This window comes from Nematostella vectensis, chromosome 8 (genome assembly GCF_932526225.1).
Source record: "Nematostella vectensis chromosome 8, jaNemVect1.1, whole genome shotgun sequence".
NCBI lineage: Eukaryota > Metazoa > Cnidaria > Anthozoa > Actiniaria > Edwardsiidae > Nematostella > Nematostella vectensis.
Window position 1 is genome coordinate 7,306,730 of NC_064041.1, and position 22,581 is coordinate 7,329,310.

At 40.2% G+C, this 22,581-nt stretch overlaps 1 protein-coding gene, 2 long non-coding RNA genes and 1 other non-coding gene across 5 annotated transcripts in view; 2 read left to right on the plus strand and 2 right to left on the minus strand.

The window, feature by feature from the left end:
• Positions 1–2,285, plus strand: part of LOC125570114 — a 35,829-nt gene extending 33,544 nt beyond the window's left edge. Inside the window, exon 2 of the long non-coding RNA XR_007312478.1 lies at positions 841–2,285. This is a non-coding gene — a long non-coding RNA (uncharacterized LOC125570114). The remainder of the gene's footprint in view (positions 1–840) is intronic.
• Positions 1,715–11,488, minus strand: LOC116619781. Of its 2 annotated transcripts, XR_007312477.1 has the most exons (8): positions 10,653–11,488; positions 8,935–9,089; positions 6,929–6,972; positions 5,496–5,608; positions 4,779–4,936; positions 4,439–4,555; positions 4,106–4,159; positions 1,715–3,135 (listed from the first exon to the last, which is right to left on the minus strand). XR_007312477.1 is itself a non-coding variant. In XM_032384943.2 (7 exons), the coding sequence occupies exons 1-5, from the start codon at positions 9,009–9,011 to the stop codon at positions 4,469–4,471; spliced, it is 450 nt and encodes a 149-aa protein (XP_032240834.1). In that variant the 5' UTR covers positions 9,012–9,131; the 3' UTR covers positions 1,715–3,135; positions 4,106–4,159; positions 4,439–4,468. The 2 variants fall into 2 exon arrangements, 1 of the variants encoding a protein (XP_032240834.1); XM_032384943.2 differs by lacking the exon at positions 10,653–11,488 and having other exon boundaries at positions 5,496–5,579; positions 8,935–9,131.
• Positions 7,286–18,422, plus strand: LOC5515213. Its single transcript, XR_007312476.1, has 6 exons — positions 7,286–7,685; positions 14,911–14,966; positions 15,068–15,160; positions 16,547–16,675; positions 17,310–17,362; positions 17,706–18,422. It is a non-coding gene; the product is annotated as an uncharacterized LOC5515213 (transcript).
• On the minus strand, positions 13,504–22,042 carry LOC125570116. Its single transcript, XR_007312479.1, has 2 exons — positions 21,794–22,042; positions 13,504–18,889 (listed from the first exon to the last, which is right to left on the minus strand). It is a non-coding gene; the product is annotated as an uncharacterized LOC125570116 (long non-coding RNA).
• Between the last annotated feature and the right edge of the window lie 539 nt (positions 22,043–22,581).

Sequence of the window (22,581 nt, forward strand, 5' to 3'; positions counted from 1 at the left end):
AATAATTACAGACACTCCATGTTCCTTATGTAAGTATTGTGTATTATTTATTATTGTTTATGTTTTGTTATATTTTTTATTAAAAAAAATAACGATACATAAATAATCTTACGGTTGTAAGAGTAAAGATGAGCAAGGCTTAAATGAATTACTTGGGTAAACTCCAGCTTTCTTTGGAGAAAGAAATAGAGAACTGGTTTGCTAAAAACTTAAAGAAATTGAGAGCTGGTCTCCTAAAACCCTAAGTATTAGCAATTTGTGAAAAACATCATATATTTGATAAACACTTGAAATTTAAATCGACTATTCTGGAATTCTGCTTTGATTTTAAAAAAAGGTGCACATACATATTAGGACCTTGAGGATCTGTTATTCATGAAAAAATATGCCTTATTTTTATACCACCTACAATATTTTCAATAACCCTGGGTACCTCAATGTTTTCTTACAAACCTTAAAAAACTCTTTTTTCTCATGTCATAATATAATGTGGTCCAAAAGTAAAATTCAGGTTTCATAGAAAGCCAAGACAGCTTTTTTATTTTTTTCCCTCTGCAGCTTCTTATATAAAAGCTCTTTCGAACCTCTCGCTCATCAGATCATAGAGCTTTATGAGACAGCAAAGTTCATATCTTCATTTTCTGTAATGGGTATCTTTTTAGAAAATTTTAGTTGGGACTATTTTTAGTTTTAGGTTTTATGAATTAGGTTTTTGTGGTATAATATTTGTATCCTATTTTTAGTTTTAGGTTCTATGAATTAGGTTTTTGTGGTATAATATTTGTATCGTAAGGAAATTATCAGTTTTTTTCTTAAATGCTTTTCTCCAAACTTCTTCAGGTTAATCTCAGCAAGAGATTCTGAAATCAAGCTGAGACACAAGCTGCTGGCTAAGAGGCATGACCCAGAGCAGGATGTACATATAAGGCATTGGTATTTAATGTAGGTTACCAAAAATAAACACAAAAAGTAAGATAATATTTTAATGGAAAAAATTGATGTAAAAAAATGAACCAGAGTTATAAAGTAGAAAAACCTAGTTTTCCTTCCAAGTTAGACTTACAGGTTCTTGTATAATGTGTGATTAGTGACATTTAGGCTATTTAGGTTCATAAATAGTCTCTTGCAATTACAATGACTCATGGTAAAGTAATTGAGGTAGTAAGTTAATCATAAAAAAACAGGTCTCCTATATGATCCCTTAAGATCATATTTAAAGCTTTTTAGAAATCAATTTTCCTACTTCAACCTAGTTCAAATTATAGGCTAAATAGATGCTTATAAAAATGATTCTAATTTGATAATTTTAGGTTAACAGGTTTATTCTAGGTTGTTATATGTGGTTCTTATCTGTATAATAAAATAATGTACTCAGATTTTTTTCAAATATGTTGGAGTGCTTTTAATCCACCCTTAGCAAAGTTACATTCTTAAGCACAAGAGAGAAGGTTAATAAAGATATTTTTTCAATATTTGAATTGCTAACTTTAAAACTTACACAAGAGAAAGAAAATGATAAAGCCCTATCTTTGCAAGTTAAGTAAAGTAATATAAAAAAGTAAAAGGAATTGGGACAGTACAGGCAGGGAATGAGTACTTTTACCTCAAATCCACTATAATAGTGTGATATGCTGATATACTTATAAATGTATAGGAATTTCACTTGTATTTGTTTATTGTTTTTAATTTTGAAGAGAATAAAATAGCACCAAGATTTTTGTGTGAAGAACTTTAATTGATCCTCATGTTAAAACAAATACAGTATGACCTCCCTTCATACCTGAAAGCCTTCCCTGTAAATCAAAGCATAAATTTATTTTGCTAATTTTGCTGTATCAGTTGTCTATCAAGTATAGTTTAGTTAATGATATCCTTAGTAATATCAATAAATACTTTTTTTTACCTAAAACAAAAAAAAAACATATTTGTTCTAGGTATTCCCTATGAGGATTGGGAGGACACCTTTTAATAATAATTGCAATATTTATAGAACATGCAATCTTTATATGTTTTACATATGGTGCCTTTTTGTGGGTGGTGGAACATGATGCATAATGAAATTGCAGGGAAGGGGGGTTCTACACAAGTTTATGCTGAAAAAAGTCATGCTGACTCCGCTTTTAGGCAGTGCCTAAATCTATATATTGTTTTTATGTAATGATGGTCAATAAAATTAAATTACGATTGCAAGCGTTGAACATTATGGACATAAAACGAGCAGATAGCACACAAGTTTAGAAACAGTAAGCAATTCTTGAAAATTACCTGTGGGCCACTACAAATAACAAAAAAAAAACGGTTGGTATCATACAGCTTGCCTTGATATTGCATTTGTATGGATCATTTGTTCAACTGATCATTTTCCTCAACATTGTCAGTCATTTTTGCGACTAATGTTAAGGTCATTTGGAAAACCAGTTGTTATTTATAGTAACAACAACTTCTGGCATCATAGAAAATGATCCAAGCATTTTTGTTACTATAAATTCAAAAACTAAAACTTGTAAATGGAAATAAAGCTTTGAATTAAATTAAATTGACAAAAGAGTGGACACAAATTTTGATATGAATTTTTTTGTGTCAAGATCAATTATGTAGGAAGTGAAAAAGTTTGACTTGAGAAGAGAAAGACAAATAGCAAACTCTTTATAAAGGATATGTGAGAACGGGTTCGTGTGGGAAAATTCTTCACACCCCTACAACATATATTCTTCTAATACCCTTCATTAGGATGATCAGTGGATAATGTTCCAAGGTGCTAAAGGCACATAGACCGCTGTTATATTAAATATTGGACTGTAACAGACATTTATGGTCTCTTAATGTGCCAGATTTATTCACAGAAATTCATTTTTACTCAGCTTTTAAACAGTTTCAGGGGTGGTCCAAGGAGGTGGTACATGGACCAGGGGTTCCATGTTTTGTTTCCTCCCATTGCTTAGTTTCACCTTCCATAAAGGTCTCGAACATTTTTTAACCATTTTTCCAAGTTCATGGCAGGCTTTAAACCCTCGTGCCCAACAAAGGCTACACTCGCACCTTCTGTGCCATAGCAATCTACGGTTGTGCTCAGACCATGTTTCTTAAATGCCAAAATGCAATGTCATTTTGATGTTTCTGATGCAGGGCGTCTGCCTAGAATAAAAAAAAAATATGGAAAGCTGTGAGGCTAGAGTATGAAATTTGAAACATGCTCCAAGAATGTGATTCGAGGGTACAGAACTTAAATTTAAGCTGACAGAACAACATTCTAAGGATACTTTATTAGACTACATTTAGCTGCAACATAATAAACTGATTACATTATCTGAAGACTGCTGAGTGTGCCAGTCTCCATGTATTACCTTTACTACTATTATTGTGTACTTTTTATGTAATCCTTGACCATTCTTGCAGACATATAATTTAGCCCAAGATTTTAAGGCACACTCACCATTCAGAGGCATAGAATGGTGAAAATAGCATTCATCCTAACACCCATAACTCAGATGTGAGAGGCATCTGAAGGGAACAGTCATGCTCTACCAGATGCCACCAAGGCTCCCACATAGTGACAAAACGATTCCCTTTTCAGAGATTTTCAAGGGAGACTTCAATATCTCTTATGGATAATATTTTTTGGTATTTTACTATTTATGTTTAGAGGTCCACCCAGCCACTGTGCACCACACCTTGAAAGTATCAAAATAACAACATACTGGGGAACACTTGATAATTGTCAACTTCACTGTGCACCACACACAGGTTTTGAATGTGATATGGTGATCCTGTATATTTGTGTTTATCTGCACATGTTAATTAATTAATTAATTTTAAAAATCCGAAGAATTAATTAATTTATTTATTTATTAACACTTTATTGACTGGGACCGAGGAAAACAGCATGTTTTGTGGTCCTATGTTACCACAAGACAATGCTTTCCCAAGGTTCCAGTCAATAATTGCTTTATTATATAAGTGTCACAATGCGAATGCAAAACGTAAAGGAATAAAAAGCTAACTCTATGTATTGTGAATGTAAATGTTAACGTGAATGAATGCAAACGTCATGTGACTTCCGGTATAATTCACAGTACTTAAATTGCAAGCAAGTCAATCATCATACCTTCTGCCTGTCTGTCAGCTGTCAGCTGTCTGTTAGGAATTTTACCAGATTTCACTAAATAGGAAGAAATGGGAATTATTAGCCCTTTCATCCTTTCAATCTTTGACCATATCAATGAAGATATACTGAAACCACTTCTATAGGAATCTTTATCGGTTGCTAAAAGTGCCTTGGGTTTTGATCAAGTCGGGTGGTACTTCATAATAACTTTTGGCTGAATGTCTATCAAGCTATGAGCTTGATCAATTTTGTTGACTAACAACATCATCAACTGGTTGACTCAATACAACGTGATCAAAGAAAAAAAACAAGATGCCTAAACTAAACACTTACCATCATAATGTGGAGGTAGCTTTATATGCTTTATCTTGAGGCGAAGAGGCTCTTCTCCACGGTGAAACAGGCAAATGAAAAAATAGTTATGGTCCACAGCCACAATCCTCTAAGGCCCTGAGTGAAAACAATAGGACCAGTAAAACAATAAACTAATGGAAGTGGTAAATGGCATCAAAAGTGTGAAAATTAAGAAAAATTGAATGATTTCTTCACTTTGAGCTTAATTTTTTAGCACTAGCATGGGATCCCTTAAATCCTTTCAAAATCCTTGCTATGCCCCGATCAATAATCAAATAAATGATCAATGACTAATAAGCAGGAATGCTGTTATAATTACCTCAACACTTTTATAGCAGTAATTCGGCATTCGGAGGAGATCCTTTACTGCAAACGGTGGGGCTTTCTTGGGTTCATATGGCCTCATCCCAAGCCGTACATCATTTGCAGTTGGCCATTTTGCCCGTTTGCACAACTGTTTGATAGTTTGCTTCACACCTTAAACATTAAAATGTATAGGAAACAAATAGGCAACGAATAAGAAGAGCAGTGTAGAAATTCCAGGTTAGGTACTGTGGTAGAAGCAAAATGTTGTTAACAGTAATCAAGGGTGGGTGGGTGGGGGAAAATATTTCCAGAGTGGATAGGAATCATTTTTTATAAACGTCTCCGCAAGTTAGGTTACAGATGAATCAGGGTTTCCCATGTTTTCGGGGTTGCTAGAAATTAATGAATTATCTTCCAAGGTGGCTTATAATATAGAGAGGGCTAGGATATGGAAGGTGTTTCGCAATTCCAGAAAATATGTATCCTCTTCAACTGGTGGCATTGGATTATTGACTGTTCAATAAGAATTTCAAAAATGAATATCCCCCCATGCAATAAAATCCTGAATGACTAGAATACCCCACTCCTATACAAAATATTATTTTTAACAAATTTTAAATACAAGAATTTGCAAGATTTCCTTATATAATTTCAAAGGTTCATAACTTTGAAGTTTTCCAATCTCACGTCATATTTTCAGGTGAGAAGCATTAAATACCGTCATACATACCTAGGTCTTTTAGAGGATTTCCTTTGGGAATGACATCCTTAATCCTCCCAACATCATCTCGGACAAATGTTTCCTGGTATGGACCTGAATGTCAAAATTTTGGAAACCAGTATCTATTTTATCCAGGAAAAAAAGACAACAGCATAAGACAGAACATTGAATTTCAAAATACTCATATATTGCTAATGCCCCTGTGCCAAGGTTAGCTCAGTACCACACATCATACAATTTTTGCATGTCATGTCATGACATCTCATGGAAAATATGTATGGATGACCCATCCTCAAAGATGAAACCTCGACCAATAAAAAGACAAAAGAATCTCTGCTTTTTCGGTATTTACGCAACTATGCACTTGACGTGGTCTAGCGTGAATGAAGACTTGGACCAAGTCCGCGCCTTTTATATCACAGGTCTTTCTTTAAGAACACAAGCTTTTTCTTGACTGACAACATTCTTTCCAGATACGAAAAGCGTCCAAAAATGCAGCAAGTGTAATAAGTTAAATATATAAGTATCAATGAAGACAATTCCCTTTGGAAAATGTTTAAAAAAATGGATTCACTTTTAAATGGAAAAAAAAAATTCTGCTTTGATTTGAACTTCCTAAACTTCCTATGAAGGGTCACAATTCATGTTTTAATACAGGAAACAAAGAAAAAGGGACCTTGTTGCTCGTACGTGGACCTTACAAAGCAGAAAGAAGGAATACCAAAGTCACAGCCAGAAAACAAGAAAGGCACAGGTTCAGATATGTAACACATATTCAAACCTGTTGTTATAAAATTGCAAAAGGGAGCTTTTTCACTTGCCAAGGCTAAGCTACAGTTTAGTGGGGTTTCAGATACCAGGCCCGCACCCAGGGGTGTGCGAACTCACCCCCCCCCCCCCCCCCCCCCCCCCCCCCCCCACACACACACACACACACACACACAAACACACAAAACGCACTCTGGAACGCAGCCAAATCCGACAATAAACGTCTCGTGGAGATACTGCAAAGGCATTGTCAGATTTTTATCAGAGATCTCTCTCCCCCCGGAAATAAAAGGTCCACTTTTTAGGATTTCGCATCCCCCCAAGAAAAATCCTGGGTACGGGCCTGGATACAGTATGTGCTATATTTTGAAGTCTCAATAAACAAACAAGCAAAAAATACTGTATTTTTATCTTAAAGAATACAATTAAAGTCTAGGCTGTATGGCCCAATGTTGGAAACAAAATAACGATTGTTTGAGATTCAAATGGCAATGTGTTATCAGACACAATAATTCTGCACTACAATTTTGTCAAATGATGCTGGCAATTTTAAACTTGGCTGTCATTACTGACTGTCATTTAGACTAGCAGTAATTATTAATACAGTATTATAAACATGATAAATTATAAAAAAGATGGGACTTTCTCGTTGAGTCATACATTGTATGTCATACCTTTAGCGGCGGTCCTCTCTTCTTGTTCAGTTTTTGTGGTGTGTCTTTCAAAAAAGTAATAAAAAGTGTTACAATATATTTAAGATTTCTTTTGCATGTGCTTCGAAGCCTCTACGTCAATTTCATCATTCGTGCTATGTTCATTGGCTGCCATCGAGTAAAAAGCTAACCGGACGACTAAAATCATTTTGTATAGTTTTACCCCATTGCTTGTGACTGGAAAATCGGTCGCAAGGAGTTGCTTAGGCAAACATTTTCCAAATCAGGAAATTTTGATGAGAGAAAAACCAAGAAAAGTAGGGGAAGAAAGTAGGTTATAGTTTTTTTATGACAACAAGATGAACCAGCCTTGTAAAAAAGGTTATAAAAAACGACATGTTCATTACATAGGTACGCCCAGTTTTTTGTTTTTAGATTCAAGTGTTTACATCAGCAATATAACAACATGACGTCTGCATATGACATGAACAGACACAGTATGTACCGCACTTTTATATACATTTTTTTCATTTTTTAGCTTGAATAATTGCTAGGTTCGATATTTTCTCTTTCGAAACTATTTGTTCTTAATCAGTCATGCATACTATTAGGGAAACAACCGGATAACATACACAAAGGGCACAAAATCCTAATTGTTAGAGGTTCGCACTTAGACTGGTTCACAGACCAAAGGCTGTTACTCCTATAGGGCACGGTACATATATCTCAAACCTTTCTCTTCTTAAAAGTGATCATCCAAGACTTTTCACTCGTCAAGGTGAGACAATTATCTTAAGCTATCATATAAATATTTAACAACTTTTCAACTTTATTATGATTAAGTGAAGACTTTATAAAAGCATTAAATAGTTCAAGGTAGCGTACCGTTTCCCTTGTTGTAAATATTTTTTGAGTACCTAAAACTTTTGAACATAAAAGATATTGTAGTTTGATTCTAATAGCTGTCTAAAATTATTTCGTATTTTTTAACTATGGTGTCGCATCGGGGACCTATTTTATATGCGCAAGTTTGGCTTTGCAATAAGCTGAACTATGAACACATGGTCACATCTATGGATTATGAATTATTTTGGATGTTTGCATGAAACATTTTCATGCTCTGCCGTCAAAGGCAAAAACATGTTTGTGACCTTATAAAAAAAAACGTGCCTTGCCTATTGCCATCCTCATGGTTTAGGGTTTTGGCGATTCTGTCGTATTTGCAAAGCTCTTGTGCCATTTAGAGATCTGTCATGGGTCAAGGCATCTGTCATCCAGCCATCGACTACACTGACTGCCTCTTAACGTTTTCCCTCCACCATTCCTTTTAAGTTAATGGTGGACAAATTTACGGCTTACTTCTTAGTAAATACGTAATACGACAATCAATGATTTTTAAACAATATAAACAGAAAATCCTGGCATTATCTCGCCATTAGATAAGTTACGTGATTAGCGACGGTGTGTTTGGACCTAAAATTAGAAGCGCGAGTGAAAGCGCGATTTTTATTTTGTTATTTTCATTTTTACATTTTATCGCAAGTTCAAACTAAACGGAATGTATTAGTGAATGAAATATTTTATTCACAGGTAGGGACATCAAACCAAATATTAAGCATCTAATATGTACTTTTTTGCAGCTCCATCAAGTAGAACTATATTACCTGAGCATTTTGATACCTTCCCCGCCCATATACAATTATGTTACGTTTTGTAGCTACTGCGCATGTGCGAGTAGCTACTATGTCACCACGCAGAAAAAAAGTAAGGTTGGCCGCCGAATTGATATTAATTGATGCAAAAGTGAAGCCCTTCAGCTTGGATAACTTACCGATGCTGAGTAATGGGGATGATGATTTTGTAGAACTTTCAGTTTCGGTTGCTGACTGTGAATTCCATAAGGATTTTGCCGAGTTGGTGTATTGGATTGGTAAAATCCTGTCGCGATGAAGCCGAAGACTTACTACTAGTTTAACGGTGCTCGGCTTTTAAAAACTGAATTATATTGACAGCAAGATAAGCGTTACCCTTTTTTGAGGTGCAAGTTGCTTCTATTGAGACCCGGACTATCTATCCGTGAGTTGTCGGTGTACGGGTATCCCATGTCTTTAGATTTGGACCTCAGGTGTTACTGCAGTTTTCTCCCTGACATCTTCGTCCAGAGACAGCGAGCTTGGTGTTTCTGTTTTTAAAAATGTAAGAAATTGTACAGGGCGTCGACGTGAAGTACCAGATCCCCCACCACCACCCCCAACACTGTATCCCCCATGTGCAAGACTGCCTACATTGTGATCACCATAAAGAATAGTATTCCACACTTTCAATGCAGCTTCTTCTTGGTCCGCCAGACCAATAACAAAAGAAAGACCACAAAAAAATCATTCATTCTAATCAGAGCATTATCATTTAGAGAGTTGCAACCATCAACGACATCATATTTTTATACTAACCACATTTTTTAAAGACCTGACTCACAACCACAATCAATAATAGCAACGGTGGAATTGTCTGAGAAAATTTGTTTTAGGTTATCCAACTAGGTCTCAGCCTCCCCACCAGACATCTCCCTTAAACCTGTAACAAGCATATTGCCCTCAATATCACCAATGTCACATGTACCATAGTGGTGCCCATACTTAGAGGTTCCATCACTGTAAATGGTTTTGTAATTCTTGCTATCATCCAGTTTGATAACAGTTCTTCAGCGATATGAATCTGTGCTAGTCTTCGAGCCTCTAAAAACATATATCTTGAAAATGTTGGCTTTGGCAAGCGACCACATTCAATTCCTCCAAGGCTTGACAACACAGACTTAATAACCTTTTCAAAATGTTCTGTTCCCACCCCCAGCATAAAAGATCCTCATACACTGCCCTTACTTCATCCGTGTATTTTCCATTTTGGAAGGTTTTTACTTCAGAGTTTTGCCTAAAAGCATTAATTTGTTCCTGAAGAAAAGACACCTCATTTTCTATATTTCTTATTGTTTCCTTCAGGGTTTGTATCTGAGAAGTAAGATGCTTTTTTTCCTTAGTTAACCGGTTTTCTGCAGCCTGATATTTGGCTTCATAATCTCATTTCATTTTTTGTGCACTCTCTTTTGCTTTCAAGGCTTCATCTAATTTACTATTTGTTTCTTTAATCATCTCATTGTTTTCATTATTTAATTCTTGAATTTCTTTTAATTTATCACCTTCCAACTGTGCAACTTCTTCAGTTGTTGTTTGTTTTGTTGCTCTAGAGATTGTATTTTCAAATCACGCCGCCCTACCTTTTTTCGTTCAGGTTTCGCTTCAAAGTACGTTCGTTATTAGTTCAACTTTCTCGATATATCATGTGGTCAAGTGATACTAGATATTTGATTGGGTAAATTGAGAGCTGGGTCCAAGCAATTTAGTGCTTTGCGGACTACAGACTCCATGCTTCCCTCAATGCTATAGCTAGCCTCGAACAACTTATCCATAAACACAAAGCAAACACGAGTTTCCTTACTCCACCAGCTCGGAATAACTTGCTGCTTTAACAGCAATGGCACTTCATTATCAGTAATTTCGCATGCTTTGCTGCACACGTTTTACCTGGGTAAGCAATTTGCTCCCCAAAGGATTGCTGCACGCCGCCATTTTGACACGGCCGTGTGCTCACTGCGTGTGTTCAAAAAAATAATTTGGGGGTGAATTGCATCTCGCATCGTATCAATCATCATACAGATCGAAACAAGAAAAGCTAAATTAACCATATTTACCAGTTTCCTTGCCTGACTTTTCTGTGAACTTTAATTTTCCACGTTTGAATTCTTCTTGAATTCGAAATGGAAGGAAAGTCGCCTCGAGGGGAGGTTAAGGCCTCTTACTATGCTCCAGAGACTTAAAACAATAGATTTGTTGCGTGATCCATCCCATATTTGGAAAACTTTCAGGGGTACCCCATGTTATTGTGGTGCCATCCCGTCGTTCAAGAGTTATACAGGGCTAAGTTGGTCTCACCTCGAAAGCTTGTAATCGCCTATTATTTAAGCTAAGCCCTTGAATCTCAGGATTATAATAGACCGATACTTTATCTACTATATTCTGAAATTTCAGTTTTTTATTGACTATATTAAAGCAAATAAAGGAACTCGCGTTCTGGGATTTTTCGCTTTGTAATCTAATATGAAGACCGTCTTCTAACACCAGTCCTTCGACGGTAATGTATATACCTTAAATGCTCGTTTTAGCACCCTGGACGCTTTTTTTTTAGATCATCAGGTCAGGTCGTCTCTCTCCAGTATCATATTTTAAGGAATCCAAGTTAAATAACCAGTAAGAAATTAAAAGAACTAAAAGTAAATATACGTATTTTGTTTACGATAAAAGAAAATGACTAAGCGTGCTTAAATATTGCGTTTGCCATCTTTATATATTTTGGGGGTAGAAGGGGGTTAGGCGCATATTCGTTATAAGTTGGGCGTTTAAACGAGAAATCACGAAAGTTGTGTTTTGAGATTCTACTTATCCTGCCTGCAGGCGTTTACCCGGTGTTTTTTCTCTATGTTTACCCAGTGTTTTCGCTATGCGCCAAGTAGTGGCCGCCACCTTGTTTTTTTTTTTTTTGAACGCGCGAAAGCCGGAACGAGCGCAAAGCGCTCGAGAGCGGGGGAAGGGGGCGGGGGAAGAGAAGTTGGTTTGGTAGGGCAACCCAGAATTAAAAGGGTGGATATCATGCACAGGTTCTCAACACAGATGTTAGATTATAATAAGCGCTACTGTCCGTTAATATCTACAAGATATCGAAATTTGATTCATCTACTTTATCTACAACTGTTAAGCAGTAGCGGGTATAGGGGGAGGGTTTAGGGGGTTTAAGCCCCCCCCCCCCCCCCTTCGGGCTGCCAGAAAGCAATATGTAACAAAAAAATGCCCTCTCCTCCTTTGTCACTGAGCCCCCCCCCCCCCCCCCCCCCCCCTTAGCAAAAAGCTAGATCCGCCCTGTTAAGTAGTAAGCTCGTTGCGAACTCATCACTTTCTCCTTGGGATTTATCTAACTTGGACACACACTCATCCATCCATTCCGAGCAGTCCTCAGATATCTCAAAGAAAACCTCTAAGATTAACTTTGCATGTCTAATGGCATATACCGGCGCCAGTGATAAAATGTCAGAAAGTTAAAATATCTCCGGACTATGGTCTAGAACCTCCTCAATCAGTTGCTCAGAGAACCCATGAGCATTGTCTCCAAACACTGGAATTGTCGAATGTTTCTTAATAAAACTACCCTTCAACTCTTGCAGTGTCTCCTCAGAGAAATTAACCCCCATGCCTAGTGCTGAAGTAGCAACAACAATCATTTTTTTTGCCTCCTTGCTTCTGTTTGATTTTAAAGTCAAGGAGTGGAAAATTCCTTTCAGGCAGTTTCCCCTTGAAGTAGAAGTAGATGGAACAAAAGCGTAACTTCCCAACATCATCATTAACCAGTTAACAACAGAGGCAATAGCCTGCAATGTGCTGCAAAAAAATATTGTCTTGGGCATATTTGCCCCTTGTATCTTTGCCGAATCCACAATCCACTGAAGTTGATCTAGGAGCTCTGTCTTCTTTACTTTCTTTACATCAAATTGACGTTCAATCGATTTGGATAAAAAGTTTAAGTGGACGGTGCATCACCAGTTCCTTGATAATTGTCTTCTGTGTTTCCTTGTCCGGGTGGATGGATAGTTATTTTTCAAAAGGGTCCTGCTTACCAGTTCAACGGATCTCAAACGGTTTCTAGTAGGTCATATTAAGGAGAGGTGAAATATATTCCGATCATTATATTAAACTTACCTTTTTTGAACATAGATCTCAAAACAGATTATTTTCCGTAGGCTTTACTGAAAGCCTGTTGCCTTGCTTTGGCCTCAAACAAATCAAAATATTGATCAGCATTTCCATACAGAGTACGTGGTTTCCCCTTTCAAAGTATGAATTCACAAAAATTATCGTCTAAATTCATCAATGACAAAAATCCAAGACAACGACGTGACTTCCAGAATTTTGCAAGAAAAACAGCATGTAAAACCACAGGCCGCCCAAGTTCTGTTCTGTTTTTTTTTGTAGTAATAAGTTCAGAAGTCTTATCTTGAGTTGTCCTGTCGTCCTTTCTTTGTTAAGTGCTCTAGAAGTGTGTTTGTTTGTTTTCCGACGGGTCTACCAGACACTCTAACTAGAGCACTAAACGAAGAGAGGACGACAGGACAACTGAAGATAAGACTTCTGTATTTAGTTACTACAAAAAAAAACGGGCACAGAACTTGGGCGGCCTATGGTAAAACGGTATGGTTAACACAACAGAGCACGGCTCCAACTCTAGTGTAACCCTTTACAATAAAAGAAAAAAATGGACATAACGACAACAACAAATAAAGGAAAACATGAAGAATTCAATCAATCTTAAAAAAAACTACTATAAATGGCTAAAAGCAACAGGATGGTTGCGCAAGAATACTCCTAGCGCGGCAGCACTTAGGAAAAACAGATTTCCACGTAATTGTATTTTCGGCATTGTAAGTAGTTTTGAGCGCCTGGCTATATCTGACTGCGAGTTTGTTTTTAAAAATAGGGTAATGATGACGTATTGCGTATATCTACAGGGAGTTTATTCCACACCTTTGGAATTCGATTGAAAAATGAATTTTGCAAAAAGCTTAGTTTTACGGAGGGGGTGGCTATATCAAGGTTGCTCCTGTGGCGGGACGATCTTACTGATGGCAATGGTTTAAAGAACGGAATATCCACTTAGGCATTTATACATAAAAACAAGATTCTTAATTTCATGCAAGCAGGAGAGTGGTAGCAAGTTGGCCTGTTTCAAGCGTTCCTGATTTGTTAGTATTACTTTTGTCGCACGGCGTTGGAGAGCCTCCACCGATCTCATGTCCGTAATTACTTGAGGTGCCCACACCTCGAACGCGTGTACCACTGTTCGTCTAACAATTGACAGATATAGAGACCTTCTAGCGACTGTGTCGAAGTCACGTAGACCGTTCCGTCGTAGGAACCCCAGCATTCGGTATCCCTTGGACTGCTCGGACCACTTGAGGTCCCTGGTTACCACCACTTCTCGGTCTTTCTGAGCCGGAATCAGCACGTGGCCATCGATCGCATAATTCGTTTCGATGGGGCTGCGCTTGTGAGTCACCCGCAAGACCTCACACTTGTCGATGTTAGCGCAGCTTCCACGCTCGGTTCCACTCTGATAGAACGTCAAGATCACTCTGCAGTTTGACAGCGTCAGAGGGAGAGCTGATAGTAAGGTAGAATTTGGTGTCGTTTGCAAAAAGACTAAGTGAGGTACCAGGGCCTAAAAGGGCCGGTAAGTTATTGATTTATACGAGGGAGAGTAGAGGACCAAGTAGACTGCCTTGAGGTACACCGGAGAGTACAGGGAGAGGTGAAGATGTTGCTCCCTAGACTTCTGTGCACTAGGTTTTGTCAGATAAGTAGTGCGTTAACCCAGAGGGTTTTGAAAACCTGGTCCATATTGCTTTGCAATAACTCGATGGCGGCAAATCCATTTTTTTCCATCATCGCTATCTGGTCGTCGATTATGCTCTTCAACAGAGCAACGATAAGCACAGAAACTAATTCTTTGCACTTGTACTTCTTTTCCAGTTGGCAACATGGCTAGAACACTGCCTGCTCTTTTCTTTTTTCAAGGTGATATTGTTTTAATTTCCACCGTAATATTTCTATCCAAGTTGGGTTGACAGATATGACACCGGGTAAACGCCTGCAGCAGGCTTACTCGCCGTTGAGAAGAAAATGTGTAGCCAACGTGCACATGAAATGGTCCTGGATATGTAAACAGTGCATTGCTTATGTTTTTTCCGCAAACAAATTTGTCTCTTTTGTGACTCTCATTTTAATTTTGATTGTTATGTAGGCCACACAGATGTTGCGTTACATGGTGTTTTTTGTGACAGTAGCATTGGCTGTCACTCAACCTCATCACCAGCGCCACCATGTCACACCTCCCCTCTGTTTCAGTATCCCACCGCCGGCGTTGAACCCCCATTTAACAAACCAGACCTGGCGGATATGTGGTAGGGAACATAATATGAAGGGCTGAGAATGTTTCATATAGTCAGATATCCACCGCAATTCACTTCGCCTTCGTCGAATAATTGTTAATTATTTCCCTCAGGAAACTTCGATCACTCAACATTCAAGGCTTCTGTCGTTCCTCGGCATATCTCCTTCGGAAAAGCAGTTAACATAACAGCGACATTCACTCTAGGTAAAGCAGTAAATATTAAATATTAAAATAGTGACACCCACTCAAGATAAAGCAGTCATTCTGATAGCGATATTTACTCAAGGTAAATCGGTCAATATAACAGTGACATTCACTCGATGTAAAACACTCAATATAACAGTGACATTCACTCGATGTAAAACACTCAAAATAACAGTGATATTCACTGAATGTACAGGGGTGAGTATGACGTTGACTTTAGTCCACGTAAAGCTGTCTATATAAAAGTCACATTCAGGTAAATTCAATATAACAGTGGGGTATTCAGGTGAAGCTTTCAATATAATTATGGCATCCACGTAAACAGTGACATTCACTCCTTGGTTTTGGAAACAGAAACAGAAACAACCGGGGATTGAGATAAATGAATGCTATTATGTTTAGATTTTCCCACAAGCATCCTGCCAAAAAGTATCCGAGATTAAAAAATACGTGCTTTTTATTTTTATTCAAAGTTAACTTATGGTTAGCCCCAAGACTTTTGGTTTCCGTAGACAGTTTTGGTGGGCTCTTTGGTTAACTCAGTCGTGCAAAAAAAGAGATCCCAAGGTATTTAAAAAAACTATCTTATGGCTAGAACTAGGCTTTTTACAGCACAGCGAAACCACCACCGGATAGCGTAAACTAGCCAATGACATGCCCAATTTGCCTTGAATATGTTTCTTTCTTATGCCAAAAGAGAAATAGTGAAAAGATTATAAAGTTTTGCATTGATAAGTTTTCTTTCGAATACTTAAAAGTCTTTAACACAGCCTAGACTATTTCCTGTCAGTCTGTTATTCGCTTCTTTTTCTTTGTAAATTGAGTAAAACTTTATACATGTTTTTAGCAGCTGCCAGGAGTGAGATGAAATTCATTTATGTTATGGTAACTCTAGTTCTTCATCAGTGCGTTCAGTTTGTTTGCACTGAGTTCTCGCAAACTCTTCGTGGTTCATACAGATTATATTCGCCTTTTGTTAAAAATACGAAACACGCCCCTGGACGTGGACCTGGACCTCAAACTAAAACTGCGATGTAAACATAAAATAAGGGATAAAAAAAATCCATACTTGTTTTATTATGGTGTAGGAAGATTAATCCGTTGTTGGTCCAGGTTTTTAAGACATTGGCTTTAAAGGAAGTAACTGCATGTTTTATTGACTGACGCTTACGAGTAAAAGATGCAGCAACTTGCTTATAACAGGCACATTTTGCCCTCCTAGTGGTGTTTTTTATATGGTGGCACCACGGTATCAATTAAGAGATGGTACCTCCTTTCGGCTTTAGCCTACTTATTCTGCGAGAAAACCCGAATTTCGCTATTTGGCCCGATATTTTTGAAAACTACAGGACGCGGTGGAGTGGCCTTTTCCCTTTTCCCTTTCAGGCGTCGACATTCTTGCGATGCAATGTGAATGGAAGCTTGTTCTTGATGGGATAATACTGTTTTCAGGATACTCTGCAGATGTCTGCCAGAGACATTTTGCACATGTCAAATGTCCAATCCTCAAAGGAGGTAAATCTTTCAAGTTTGTAGACTAATTTAGCCAGTGACATTGACACGCGTATCAGGATGCTCTGTAGATTTCCGTCAGGGCCATTTTGCACAAGTCAAATGCTCAAAAGCTAAAAGTTTGTAAACTAATTTAGCCAGCGACATTGACTGCTGTTCCTGGATACAGACAAATAAGGCGCTTGTGTTCTAAAGCGTCTATACTTCCAGTACTACTGTTTTGGATAAAAAATTTTCTTGAAACGACTGAATATGGGATTTTCTTCAACGTAACTCTTGAAAATGTGATTGTAACCATATAACAATAATAGAACCGACAATCACACTCTAGGCTGACAAAGAGAATATTCATTAGAAACGTTTTAAATATAGAGCTCTACAAGCCTGGAGGGAGAAAAATATACAGCTAACTCTGAAGAGGGAAAACTCACTTCCAGTAGGCCAGGGTTCGATTTAAGGGGGTATTAGCTGCTAATAACGAAGATGTCTTTATCTTCATGCTCGTGATAGAAATCATTTCAGAATGATCTAAAAAAAACAAAATATAATAAAAAAAACTCACATTTTCCCATCAAATCTTCGTATTACCTTTTATTCTTACATTCACATTCCTCTTTATTATTTGTCCTTCCACCAGATACCGTGACGCTACATGCTACAAAGGGAATACCATATGTTAGTCTATCAAAGGTACTAAACCAATAGGGTATACTATTGTTTTAGTCTTATCAAGTCACGTGTTGGCTCGCCCAACTAAGTCCTGTGTTGGATGCGCCCGTTGCATCGTAGGTCGTTGCATCCGCGTAGGTCCTTCATTATCTTTTGTTTTAAACATTTGTGTATGTTGTGTGAAAGAAAAAGTTCCGTTGCAAGAAAAAGTCCAGTCTAAAAGCGGTCATTTTTCGTTCTCAACAGTGTCCGTTAAAGCGGGTTGCAATTGACTGCCCATATAATAGCGGGGTGTCCGTATTAATGCGGTGCCCGTAGTTTGAAGCTGATTATAACACATGTCTTTATTTTTTTCATATTGCAGGGCATGTACGCTTTTGAGGGCACCTGCTTCAACCAGGATAAAGCTTTGATTGGGAGTGTAAATGCAAATTTTACTTGGATTTATTGATTATCAGCTTCATGGTGATGATAATGATATAGGACTGTGCTTTTTAGGAATATTTTTAATGGTCTACTTGCAGTTAACTATTCATTGGCATGCATTTAAAGCCGATAAGTGAATACAAATAATTTATTATCCTTTTCCCAGCTAAGCTCGATTACCAGTCGTTTCTGTGAGCCCTCTGGGGCGGAGGATCGTAGAACCGCAACGCCTGACGTCAGCTGGAAATAGAGCCTAAGGAGGAGGAGGAGTGAGAAGGAGGAGAAGGGGGTGGAGTGAGAAGGAGGAGTGAGGAGGAGGAAGAGTGGCCAGGGTTGACTCTCTATCCACCCTTTCTATCCCCCCCGAGAAACCGACAACGGAACCTTTGTTTGTAATGCCAGACTTTACACCTGACGAACCCATAAGCCAAGAGAAACATAATAACTTAAAAAAAACACACACACACGCTAGACGACGACGCTCATAGGGTAGAGGGGCCACTCGTGAAAAAGCTTAAACAGCGTCGGTATAGACTTCGATCGGTAAAAATTCCACTTTCCCCACAATTTAGGGGAGGGTTGAAATAAAAGGCGGTACAAAGAAGAAACAGTAGATGCTATCGAGTTTTAATGAAATACAAAAATGTGGCCACAATGTCTTTATTTCCTCTTATTATATGTATACAAACATTAGCCTATAGAGCTTGGCCTCTTTCTTCGAGTTCCTTTTCTTCTTGGGAAAAAAATACATGCTATTTGCAAGTCTGCCATGTAGTAGTCCTCGGGAAAGCGGAATTTCTCGCCCGTGGTTAAGACTATAAATTTATGCATTTGTGGGTCAGAAAAATTGCCGAGTTCTTTCACTTTCTCGTAATACTCGGACCACACAGTTTCGCTCTCCATTATCACACAGTCGCGCTGACTTTGACTTCTTACACCCGTTGCAAATCTTTAAGCGTAAATGCCCGCAATTTTCACCGCAATATTTTGCAAAGACGAGTTTAAACGTCTGACTAATAATATCCCGTACCTTAGATCTCTGAACCTTCATCGACAAGTTTCACTCTTTTAGCTCCAAGCATCGTGAGAGGGAAAGGTGACAACTAGAACTACAGTCACAACCTGTGGATTATAACACGGATAAGCTCTTATAACTCGTAAACTTATAACGAATGCAGTCATAGTGCGTGACATAATCCAATTACTCCACCCCCACCCCACTGCCACTCCACCGCCACTCCACTACCAATCCACTGTCAATTCACTTCCACTCCACTACAAATCCACTGCCACTCCACTGCCACTCCACTGCCAATCCACCGCCAATCCACAGCCACTCCACGACCAATCCACTGCCACTCCACTGCCACGCCACGACACGGCCATTCCACGGCCATTCTACTGCCACTCCACTGCCAATCCACTGCCACTACACTGCCAATCCACTGCCACTCCACTGCCAATCCACTGCCACTCCACTACCAATCCACTGCCACTCCACTGCCAATCCACTGCCAATCCACTGCCACTCCACCGCCACTCAAATGCCACTCCACTACCAATCCACTGCCACTCCACTACCAATCCACTGTCACTCCACTTCCAATCCACTACCAATCCACTGCCACTCCACTTCCAATCCACTGCCAATCCACTGCCAATCCACTGCCAATCCACTGCCACCCCACTACCAATCCACTGCCACCCCACTACCAATCCACTACCAATCCACTGCCACTCCACTACCAATCCACTGCCATTCCACTGCCAATCCACTACCAATCCACTACCAATCCCCTGCCACTCCACTACCAATCCACTGCCACCCCACTGCCACTCCAATGCCACTCCAATGCCACTCCAATGCAACTCCACTGCCAATTCACTGCCACCCCACTACCAATCCACTGCCAATCCACTACCAATGCCACTCCACTGCCACTCCACCGCCACTCAAATGCCACTCCACTACCAATCCACTGCTACTCCACTGCCACTCCACTACCAATCCACTGCCACTCCACTACCAATCCACTGCCACTCCACTTCCAATCCACTGCCACCCCACTACCAATCCACTGCCAATCCACTGCCAATCCACTACCAATCCACTGCCACTCCACTACCAATCCACTGCCATTTCACTGCCAATCCACTGCCAATCCACTGCCACCCCACTGCCAATCCACTGCCACCCCACTGCCAATCCACTACCAATCCACTGCCACTCGAATGCCACTCCAATGCCACTCCAATGCCACTCCAATGCCACTCCAATGCAACTCCACTGCCAATCCACTGCCACCCCACTACCAATCCACTGCCACTCCACTGCCACTCCACCGCCACTCAAATGCCACTCCACTACCAATCCACTGCCAATGCCACTCCACTGCCACTCCACCGCCACTCAAATGCCACTCCACTACCAATCCACTGCTACTCCACTGCCACTCCACTACCAATCTACTGCCAATCCACTACCAATCTACTGCCAATCCACTGCCACTCCACTGCTACCAATCCACTGCCACTCCACTGCCACTCCACTTCCAATCTACTACCATACCACTGCCACTCCACTGCCAATCCAGTGCCACTCCACCGCCACTCAAATGCCACTTTAATGCCACTCCACTGCCACTCCACTGCCACTCCACTGCCACTCCACTTCCAATCCACTACCAATCCACTGCCACTCCACTGCCACTCCACTACCAATCCACTGCCACTCCACTGCCACTCCACTGCCACTCCACTACCAATCCACTACCAATCCATTGCCACTCCACTGCCAATCCACCGCCAATCCACTGCCACTCCACTACCGATCCACTGCCACCCCACTACTACTCCACTGCCACTCCACTACCGATCCACTACCAATCCACTAAAAATCCACTGCCACCCCACTACTACTCCACTGCCACTCCACTGCCAATCTACTACTACCCCACTACCAATCCACTGCCACTCCACTGCCAATCCACTACATATCCACTGCCACTCCACTACAAATCCACTGCCACTCCACTACCAATCTACTACCACCCCACTACCAATCCACTGCCACTCCACTACCAATCCACTACCAATCCACTACCAATCCACTACCACTCCACTACCATTCCACTACCAATCCATTGCCAATGCACTACCAATCCACTGCCAATCCACTGCCAATCCACTGCCAATCCACTGCCACTCCACTGCCACTCCACTGCCAATCCACTACCAATCCACTGCCAATCCACTGCCAATCCACTACCAATCCACTGCCAATCCACTGCCAATCCACTGCCACTCCACTGCCACTCCACTGCCACTCCACTACCACTCCACTGCCACTCCACTGCCACTCCACTGCCACTCCACTGCCAATCCACTGCCAATCCACTGCCAATCCACTGCCAATCCACTGCCACTCCACTACCAATCCACTGCCAATCCACTGCCAATCCACTGCCAATCCACTGCCACTCCACTCCACTACCACTCCACTGCCATTCCACTGCCAATCCACTGCCACTCCACTGCCAATCCACTGCCAATCCACTGCCAATCCACTGCCAATCCACTACCAATCCACTACCAATCCACTACCAATCCACTGCCACTCCACTGCCAATCCACTACGGATCCACTGCCCTCCACTACCGATACACTACCAATCCACTGCCACTCCACTTCCAATCCACTACCAATCTACTGCCACTCCACTTCCAATCCACTGCCAACCCACTGCCACCCCACTGCCACTTCAACCGCCCCAAACGGCCACCAAAAGACCGAGGTTGTCTGGGTCTCAGATGGTAAAGGGGATACCCACCCTCTAAGAACTTGAAGATTGAGATTAGAAAGAACGGCGGAAAAACGTAGGGGTTAGAAAACTGGATGCTGAGATGGAAATTGTGAGAGACTGAAAAGCGTGGGCAACTACATCCTACTGTACATTGGGTTAGATTGTCATTTGATCCACAGAGTGCGGGTCTAAAGCTTCGTTTCAAGTGGCTACAGAAAGTTTACCTGCAAGGTTCTGGGCAAAGGGCATAAATCAACCTGAGGTGCATCCCATGCTGTATTGCGACCAGAAAGGTCTCCATAGCCTAGATAAAAGCTTGTGATTCTGTCACCTTTGATGCCCTTGAAATGGACTTTAAAAGCACACTAGCATACACACATTGGCACCAGTCGGGCCAAGACGGGACGCTAGCACAGTCAATTACTCGTCAGCATGGCATAGCCGGTTTGCCTCAGTTAAACTTCATCGGCAAAAAAAACTGCAGGGCGACTTCGACTCGAACGAAGTGCTTTAAACCACAGCTCAGATCCATGTGGGATCTAGAGCTGCGACCGGGCTAGCGTGATGTCAATAATAAATGCCAGTAATAAATAAACAATATACATTGGGGTCTCTTCTTACCGATCAACGAGGTGAGAGGTCCTGGATCTAACTGGAACAATTCCCAATGCATTACTTAAACAAAGACATGGTTGATATGATATTTGGAGTTAGAGTGGGCAGCTAAAAACAAACAATATCCTATTACCACAACTACTTAAACCTTAAAGATCATTATTGTAGAGCCGCTCTATGATCGAACCTCTACCGAACCAGAACGGTGCGACTCTGGCACGCCGTTTAATCTAGGCCTAAGATAGCTCGAACATAGAACGTGTGGGGTATAAGGACAGAGAACAAAATGAGAGTGTTCTCCGACCCAAGAAGATATGGAAGCACGGGTGGCCTAGTGTGTTAGCGCGTCGGCCTCTCACCGCTGTGAACCGAAGGGACGTAAAAGAACCACTGGGGA

Coding starts and splice junctions, on each gene's coding strand:
- LOC116619781 (XM_032384943.2), bottom strand. CDS start 9,011: ATGGGATACCCGTACACCGACAACTCACGGATAGATAGTCCGGGTCTC. Junction 5,580..6,928: donor AGAGAGGACCGCCGCTAAAG/GTATGACATACA, acceptor TTTGACATTCAG/GTCCATACCAGGAAACATTT. Junction 4,556..4,778: donor ACTGCTATAAAAGTGTTGAG/GTAATTATAACA, acceptor GTTTTCACTCAG/GGCCTTAGAGGATTGTGGCT.